Source organism: Fulmarus glacialis, unplaced genomic scaffold, assembly GCF_000690835.1.
Source record: "Fulmarus glacialis isolate BGI_N327 unplaced genomic scaffold, ASM69083v1 scaffold23645, whole genome shotgun sequence".
In the NCBI taxonomy this organism is placed as follows: domain Eukaryota; kingdom Metazoa; phylum Chordata; class Aves; order Procellariiformes; family Procellariidae; genus Fulmarus; species Fulmarus glacialis.
This window is the reverse complement of record NW_009213952.1, coordinates 14,029-23,294: the sequence shown is the minus strand read 5'-3', so window position 1 is coordinate 23,294 and position 9,266 is coordinate 14,029. Positions and strand designations below refer to the sequence as shown.

Here is a 9,266-nt window from a genome sequence, read left to right as displayed (position 1 = left end):
GCCCGCCGCTTGCAGGGCCCCCCCCCAGCCCTGGCCGCCGGTGACCGGCAGGGACTTGTCCGAGGGGGAGGGAGGCCTGCAGGCCAGGGCCCCGGGGGAAGCCTCCCTCCGAGGTGCTGTTCCCTCAGTGACACCTGAAAACGCTGTTTAGTACTTGAGGCCTGTACCTGGGCTTGGGCTTCAGGCGAACCCAGATTCGTCCCTGTCAGCTGTGAGGGGTTACATCAGCTCAGGCAAGCGCCTTACAGTCATGAGAAAGGACAGAGGTGCTGGCAGTGACCTTCTGTTTTCTGGCCTCTTCTTGGGCAACACGCGGTTGCTAGATCCTACTGTGAAGCTGGTGCAGGACAACCCCTGTCTGACAGAGCTCATCACCTCAGTGCTGGCATTGCCAGAGCCCAGTCCGAGCATCCTCTCCTTTACTCTGCGGTTAGCTGGGATACTTGCCGCTTCCGAAAACCGCTTCCAACACTTGCAGGTGAGTCGGCTACCCAGGTAGCTGCTGCCACGTGTCTGTTTCCTCCTTCTATATGGGGGACACCTGAAAATGTACGTATTCTGCTTATAAAATTTCTGGCATACATTGAATAACTCAGCAAACAGTGATATGATAATGAAGACCTACACTCATACTGTTCCTTTTCAGTTCTCATGTAAAGCTGCTGTCTTCTTACTTCTGTCCACAGAAGTACTATGAATGCTAATAGATAGTGCTTCTCATTTTCAGTTCAAAACAGTATACGGGATAACACTATCTCACACCAGTCATTGCAAAATATTGTATCCCTGGACAGATCCTGTAGATTTAAACTGCACTAACAGATGTAGTTTTCTCTCCATAGTAGGTTGACAGGAAATCTCTGATTCCCTGGAAAACTGAGGGAGCTTTTTAAAGCCCTGCTTTCTACAGTAGAATACATTTATAGTACGAAACTCAAAACCCAAAAGGCTTCCTTCAGGGAAGAGATGCGTACAACTGAATAAAGCAGTCTAATGGAACTGATATAGACATAAGTTACCCCTAAACCCAAGCAATTTTGGTTTTGAACACCTCTATTGCTTTGTCTATGGAAGAGACATATGTTGAGTTTAAGCGTGGGATTCTGAAAATTTTCTATTTTAGTGATACTTCTAACAAGAGAAGGTTTCACTACACTGTTGATACTCTTGACTTGGATGACAGAGCAGCCTCTCCACTCCCCTTGAGCCCCTTTGCTTACCGTTTACTCTGTGTGTTCTCCTCTGGCCTCAGCAGGAGAAGCTGTTGGTCAGGCTCTTTGGCAGGGATGGGCCTCTGAACGGCGCAGTGTGGGAAGATGCATCTGTGCGAAGTGGCTGGGTGGAGGGTGTGCACAGCATGATGCATCACCAGCCTGCCCTCCACTTCCTCTGCAATGGTGGTGAGTACTTCTCGGACTGGTAACTCCCCAAATCCTCTTTGTCTCTTCCATTCTGGTCTGTTGCTCAGATGTCAAATGAGAGAGACAGGAGTCTTCATTTATTTAAGATAAAAATAAGCCGTATGTCAAAACCACTGAAGTCATTGAAAGATGGTGGAGTTTTTGTTAAATTAGTTATGCTTTTAATTTTTTTTATTATTTTTTTCCCAAACACTGAAGATGGTGCCCTTTTTAGAGAGAAGAGAGGCACATCTTATGAAACACATGATAAAAATAGCTTATTAAAAGCCTTTTGTATTCTTATTTGTAACTCTCACTAAAAGGTACATTTCAGTATGATTTTAGTGCAGAAAAACTAACCGGGGGCTCATTTATCTCTTAATACTTGCACACATTTGCAGTCCCATTGTTGTTACGCAGGTATGTAAATTCTGCTGTTAACACCAGCTTTAGATCCCATGTACAGAAGGGCCTAAAAGACTGGATTGGTATTAATGTGCAGCATGTGCTGCTGTCCATGTGATGGAAAAGTAGTACTGTTGCTGCCATTCATGTTTTTCCCACTGGTTGTGTCCAGAGATGGTACAGGCTCCTTCCATAAATACACAGTGAGTGTGCTGTCAACTCTCCTAATATTACTAATGTTACATTGAAGTCCTCTTCTGTTCCTGAGTTGTTAAAACACCTGAGGATCTGAAAACAATTTTAGTTTCTTCTTTTGTTTGCTTTTTGTTTGTCTATTTGTTGTTAAGGACTGGCTGACTTTGAAATGCTGTAGAGACTACAAAATAAAGGATAAAAAAACCCCACCAACACCATTTAAAGCTGTGTGGTACTTGAATTAGAATAATATGAGGTTGGAGTGCAACAAGGCTCCACCTCACAATAGGAAGGCTGTTGTTTTTTCCTCCAGTGACTTGTTTTGTTTTCACACAGGAGGCATAGATGTGATCTTCACTCTGCAAGGGGATCCCAGCCTGTTTGTGGCTTCAGCTGCCAGTCAGCTTCTGGTGCACATGCTCACCCTCTCTGTAGAGTCTGAAACGACTAAACCTCTCAGTACAAAGGACTGTGACTGGCCAGCGTGTGCCCAAATGATTATAAAGCGTATAGAAGATTCCCTTCAGTCCAGCTCTGCCTCTCACATCGAGCAGTCGTTAAAACTGTTAACTAGTTTGTTTGGCAGTTGTCGTGCTACGTGGACTGAAGTACTTTGGTTAGGCATAGCAAAGCAAATAGAATCCTTTTTGACGGAAGAGACTGTTCAAGCACAGCACATGCTGGCGAATCTTTTGCTTAACATGGCATGGTAAAGATCTTCTGGGACCTTGGATCCAGTGATGAGATACTTGTTTTCCACTGTCTAATAAGACATACTACTTACACTTCTTTCTTCTCAGGTCCCCTGTGTTTTGTGACACTGAAGGCAATTTTTGGGCATTAGTGACTTCTGCTCTGGAACACTTAACCCCAGTACAAGCGGGTCCTTTGGCAGTGGGAATTCTGAGGCTCTACAAATGGTAGGGCTTACTGCAATGAAATTTTTGTACTCTGCAAATGTTTCTGTGCTAATACCTCTGGTGTCTTTCCAAGAACTGTTTTTTTCCTCACTGCATTTTCCACTACATTCCTTAATATGTAAGACTGGTTGGCAAGAACTATGCCAGTAGCTAACAAACTTCAGACACTGATAGTGAGAATAATACAGTTTCAAAGAGAGAGAAATGAAAGGAGCCAATATCATGTTTATGTGTATACAATTGCATCTTACCTACAGCCAGCCAATTTCACGAAGAAATAGCAAACGCCTTTGACTTTATACTGCCAGGGTTGATTAAGATGGACACAATTTGACTGCCTGTCAAATCCAGTAGTCTCGGTTCAGTTTCCTCTTTCACAAAAACACTGACTAGTGTAAGAGCTTTCACTGCTGTCCAGCAGAAGTGGGTATCTGGAGACTTTGTCGACAGTTGTAGAATAACTTAGGTTAGAAGGAACTTGTAGAAGTGATCTAATTCAACCTCTTGCGCACTGCAGGGCTAACTTCAAAGATAGATCAGGTTGCTCAGGGCCTTCACCATTCAAGTTTTAAACATCCCCAAGGATGAGGATTCCACAGCTTCTCTGGGCAACCTGTTCTTAACCACTTTCATTTCACTATGAAAAGTATTTTCTGTGTATCCAGTTTGAATCTACCCTGTTGCAATTTAAAATTCTTGTTGTGTTGTGTACCTCTGAGAAGTCTGCCTGCATCTTCTCCATAACTTCCCTTTAGGTAGTGAAAAAGCATCAAGAAATCATGAGATGAATACAGCACATATGGATACTGATTTACAGGCTAAGTAACACCTGTGTCTTAAGATACAAGGACACTATTTTGTTGACAAGAAATGCCTCTCTAAACCTCCTTCTTACACAGAATCCCACTGTCTATTTGAATAGCTTGATAAGGCTGCTGCTAAATTCCAGAGCCATTTCTCCTCTGCTTTCAGTTAGCCAGCGAAGCTTGGAAGAAGGCTTGAATTACGATAATACTTTCATTGCTCTGTCATTGCTGGCTTGTTTAAAAGCCTGCATGAAAAAAATTATTCTGCTCAGCATTTGGGGGCAGATGTTTGGGAAGGAATTGAAGTGTTCTTGTTTTGGTAACTGCTGTTTCCTCCTTGAAGCCCACAAGATGTGAGGATTCAGGCACTGACTGTTCTACTTCAGCCAATGGACTGTATTTTGAGAGCAGCCTCCCAGCCTCTGGAATATGCAGGTACAGTTGTGATAGAAAAGTTAGAGGCTAGTCTGCTTGCCAGTGTTTTAAGTGTCTGGTGCAGACAAAACTGGAGGAGGAAGAATAGAAGAAGTCAAGGACAGTAGCAGTGTTTGTGGTGAAGTGCAGCATCCTTCTGACAGTTGTATTTGAAGGGATATTCATACTACATCACCTGAATATCTTGATTAGCTTTAAAAATCACAGTCCTTTGTATTGACTAACAACCCAAGATCTTCCCTCCTTTGGTCTTCTAGGTTTGCTGGATGAGTCTGTTAGTGATCCCATCACTGTTGAAAGTCTTCTGTCCTCCAAGTCATCTTGTGCTAGTCTCCTGTGTCAGACCCTCGCTCATCTGGAGGAGCTGCTGTCTCTGGTAACATTCAGAGAAGGAAGAAAGCCTGGGGATCAAATTGGTCCTTTAAAGACAGCGTTAAGATTGGTTGCAAACTTTTGCAGTAGAGCTTAACAGAACGTGGAGAGGAGTTGACAGTCAGTGAGGGCTTCCGTATGTTAAAGAAATCTAGCACAGTAGACTCCAAATAGGAAAACAGAGGAATACTGGGGCTTGTAAAGAGAGACTGCACTTAGTTTTAAATCCATCTTCACAAGCTTTGTTACCATACCTTACTTCTACTGCAATTATTGATCCAGTGAAAAAACATAAATTGAACTGCTTTCCCCCCAAGCAGTGAGAAGAATCTCCTTCCGTCTGTGCAATAGTTCTTGGGAGGGAAGAAGATAATTTGTTTGTAGTTATTAGCACTGTGGTACCTTAAGAACACACTAGAAATTGCAATTTTTGCTTCCTCCTGACGAAAAACTCCTGCTCTATATGCATGCTTGAGACTTTTGCTGGAAACTTTTTTTCTTTTTTTTTCCTCCCCTCGCATTAGATTCGTTTGCCAGTGGATTTACCCTATACATCTTTGCTACGCTCTCTCATGACAATATTACAATTCTGTAATGGCTTCCTGAGTCCAGCGTCTCCTCTGGGAAGCACAATAAGCCGAATCTTGATCAATTCCTTCAGAGTACAGAGGTCAGCTCTTGATGTCCTAGCAGCACTCTCGGAGCGAAAAGGTGAGTTAATCTTTGCACTTTAATTTTTTTTTAATTTTGGAAATACTTGACTGTTCTGTAGTTGCAGAATTTTTTATTCCCCTTCACTGACCTTTCTGAATGAAGACCATCACTTCCATTTCTGAAACTTGTTTTCAAGAAGAATTTTTTTCAATTCTTCCTACTGTCTTGGCTAACCTTACTTTCTGTTGATGAGCTAGGGCAGGTAATGCTGTAATTAAAAAGGTTTGAGTGGTTTTGAGAAATTGGACGTTTCTCCTTTACTCTGAGGACTGTACTTGCTTTCTTCTCAACAACAGTTTTACAATCCAGTGTCTGAAATTGTATTTCAGCAGTTGAATTGCAATTCAACTGCTCCTTCTCTCAGTATTGGTCCTTTAGTTTTGTTTTCTATGTTTCAGGCTGCGACACACTCATAGGAAGTCTATTTGACGTCCTTCTGGCATACCTGGAGAGTCCAAACACCACCCCTACTGTGAGTATAGAACTAAGGAGAAATCCAAGTCTATTACCTTGCCCCAGAGGGATGTGGTTCTGAGAAACTGTCTGACAATAGCTGTTTCTTAGCACAGTTTGTATTAGAATTATGTAGGAGACTTATCTTGGTTCCGTGTGGCTTGCAGAAAATAGCTAAAATTCTAATGAGCGAGTAACTGACCAATACATTGAGTGTTCCTGAAAAGACAGGAGCCATCACATCTAAGAGTAGCACCGACATACTCAACTTGACATGGCCCTTAAGTATCGAATTCTTTGCATTAAGGGGTTTTATTTTCTTGCTTTGTTTTGTTTGAATGACTCTGACAACTGCAAATCAAAAGCTGGAGGTACTAGAGCTTTATAATACTAAGCTGAGAAGAGGCATTTTCTAGGCGTTTGTTAGAGATGTTATATAAGCACCATTTATTTGTGGCTTACTTCTTAGTAAGGAAGCATATGTACTTGTTTACTCTGAGAATTTCTCTGTGAGTTTGAGGCTAAAACAAACTTTATCTAGCATAAAGGCAACAATGCCTCCTCCTGTAGTAAAGTAAATCTGCTTTATATTGCTTCAGGTTCTAAAGAAAACATTTCAAGCTACATCCAAGTGGTTGGTGCGCTTGCAGGAACTGTCCTGCTCCAACAGTCAGTGGCAACAAGCTGAGAAGATTTTGGAAGGTAAAACAAAGCTATTCAAGTTGGGACAAACAGCAGCTAGTGGCATATATGAAATCTGCTCTTGCCTACCTTTCCTGCTCAAAGCACTTAAGATTCGTTTGTTCGCAATTATGTTGAATTTAGGTTTAGCTGCCCAAATAGTGCTTTGAAGGACTCTGGGAGAAGCAGCAAAAGGGGTAAAATGATCAGATAAAATGATATAGAGGTTGTACAGTGACTGCTTCAGCAAGGCTTGTTGCCTTTCGTGTCCGTTCAAGCTTGTCACTTGGCTTTTACAGATGTGTTTCTGGTGCTGCAGAAGCGTTTGTGCAGTCCCTGCTGGGAAGTAAGAGATTCTTCTCTGGAGTTCCTCACTGTCCTGATTAAATACTGGAGAGGTAGGTACAGAGATTTAACAGTTCAGATTGGAGGAGTATTTCTTTTAATGTTGTGAAAGTCAGGCAGGCTTGTGAAGCATCCTCTGACCTGTAACTGGAGGCGTAAGAAAAGAAAGAAGTGTCAAGATTTTTACTCTTGGATCATAATCAAAATCTGACAAAAAGATTAATAAACTTATCCTACTTTTCTGCTGAACTCAGATTGCTGTGCCCTCCTTAATGGCAGTTTTGGTGAGTTAAACTGAGGGGTGTTGAGACAGTCATATATGTTGAGACATGTATGTCAAGGCAGGTGACAATGCTTAATGGCAGATAATACTTTCTCTTTTTTTCAGTTTGCTCTGCAGTGGAGTCTCTTTGGTTTCACTCAGCAGGCTGGGGGCTGGGATTTAGGAGGCTAAAAGCCTAGATCTGCTTTGCATGCTTTGGATTAATTACTGATTTTCCACTTTACTGGTAGCTCAGGCTTTGCAGCAGGTAGCACTATGGTAATGTTAATTCTCCTACAGCAGCTCTGTGATGTTGGAAGAGAGCGGGATGTTGTCAACTACTGTTGTCCCCAGGTCACAAAGGAAGTATCCAGCACACTCAGCTGCATTAGCAGTTTACCCTGCAGCCCCTCTCAGTGCTGCAGTTGCATTCTTTTTCTTTGCTGTATGCCTTGACAACAGGAAAGGAAGACTATTTTTTCGTCCTTTAAGCAAAGGCATAAGTTTGATGAGGTGGAAACTATGTCCCCGCTTGCCCGGAGAACATTTTTTCTTGCCGCTAGAACAAGTGTAAATGGATTTTTCCAAGTTGCAGTGTCTAGCAGGGCTTGACTGAAAGTCACCAAGCTGCTGGAAAATGGGGAGCCTGACACAGAGCGTCTGTGCTCTTGTGAGCAGCTGCCTGGTCTCTGCAGGGGCTCAGCTCACTGGCAGCTGTCCCTGCAGTCAGTGGGCATCCTTGTATGACGCAAAGAACTGTTTGCATTGGAAACAGCCTCATGCTCTGAGAGAATAAAGCCTCGCTTCTTGTTTACAGACCAGGATGAGTTCAGGCAGTCTCTCCTGTCTTCGGAGGTGCCAAGGCTTACAGAAAATCTTCTTGAGGATCCAGAAAGCTACGTGCGAGCGAGTGCTGTGACTGCTGTGGGACACTTGGCCTTCATTACTTACTTTGCTCCAGAGTCACCTGTCATAGGGAATCAGTATAATAAAGAGGTATGATGACTTTGTGTAGCCCACTGCAGAATCAAGCAGAACTACACATCAGTTTACTGCTGTACTACTTAAAACTTTCTTCACATGTTATCTGCAGTCGTATGCAGGTAGATTTCACAACCAGTAATGAAGAGACTAGATTTTTTACTTCCGCTGTTCTTGTTTCTTCGCATGTTCCTCCCCTCAGTGTGCTTTCTCTTTGTCTTTTTACATTTAGAACACTGTAGCAAAGCTTCAAGAAATCTTGTCAACAGACCCAGAGGGCTTTCCTAGAAGGGCTGTGATCAGCATCTTCACCAAGTGGCTGAGACAAGGCTGCACAGGTCAGCTGGAAGATACAGAGCAGTTTGTCTCTAGAGTGATCCAAATTGTGGAGCATGACTTAGACTGGGAAGTCAGACTTGGTGGTTTGGAACTGGTTGAAGTTTTCTGCATTCATACAATTTGCCAACTTGGCCTTCCTAAATGCCCATATGCTCCTGTCTCATCTGCAGTCACTAGTTCCATTCATCAGAATGAGTCGCTGCAGATATTTTGCCGAGCAAAACTGTTCAGCTTTTTGTTTCGGTCTTTGTGTGACTGTGACAAACCAGTAGGTCAGAGAGCCTGTCATATACTGCTTGTCTTAAGAGGTAATTTCTATCCAATTAGTCCCTTGAAGGATTCACAAGAGGCTGGAGATTCATCTGCAGGACATGGCATTGCCTGGTTACAAAGGACACTAAGGCAAGGTTCTCTGGCCCAGAACTTCCCCACAGATGGTGGTAATGGGGTGGATTTTCAAGATCCAGAGAGCATGATGCTAGCTTTGGGTACAATAGACTTAGAAGAGCTACATGATGAACTAAATAAAAGTAGTGACCATGTGGAGAAAAGCCCTCAGTCCCTCTTAGAGGACATCCTTGCTACTGTGGGGACCACAGAGGAGAATGAAGCTGACTGTTACTGAAGACATCTTTTGCTCTGAGGGAGCAGTGCTTAAGCAGTTTTCTTCTGGAGGAGAATTTTTTGCTACCAGTCATGAAGTCTTTCTTAAGACAGGATAAAAAGAAGCATTACGCTGAACGGAGAAAAGGATGGTTTCGTTAGCTGTTAAATGGGTTAGAAAATCTTTGCTTTAATACTGATGAATTTTTTGTTAAAAACTGTAGTCTCCAATAAACTGTGACTTTTTTTCAAAGTAAACACATTAAGAAATGCATTTGTTCTTTTTTTAAGTCCTGTGTCTTTTAAAAAAGCACCAGACCATGCCTACATAAGGAAACATTTTTAAAAAACAAAA

General features: G+C 42.6%; 1 protein-coding gene across 1 annotated transcript; it reads left to right on the top strand.

The window, feature by feature from the left end:
* Positions 1–184: 184 nt before the first annotated feature.
* Positions 185–8,933, top strand: BRAT1 (BRCA1-associated ATM activator 1; the record flags this gene model as incomplete). Its single annotated transcript, XM_009578390.1, has 12 exons — positions 185–478; positions 1,253–1,400; positions 2,337–2,709; positions 2,801–2,920; positions 4,070–4,161; positions 4,419–4,537; positions 5,058–5,244; positions 5,646–5,719; positions 6,300–6,402; positions 6,681–6,779; positions 7,806–7,984; positions 8,202–8,933. Coding segments are annotated over 12 exons (2,520 nt in total), but the record flags the coding sequence as incomplete, so codon positions are not given.
* Positions 8,934–9,266: the final 333 nt, after the last annotated feature.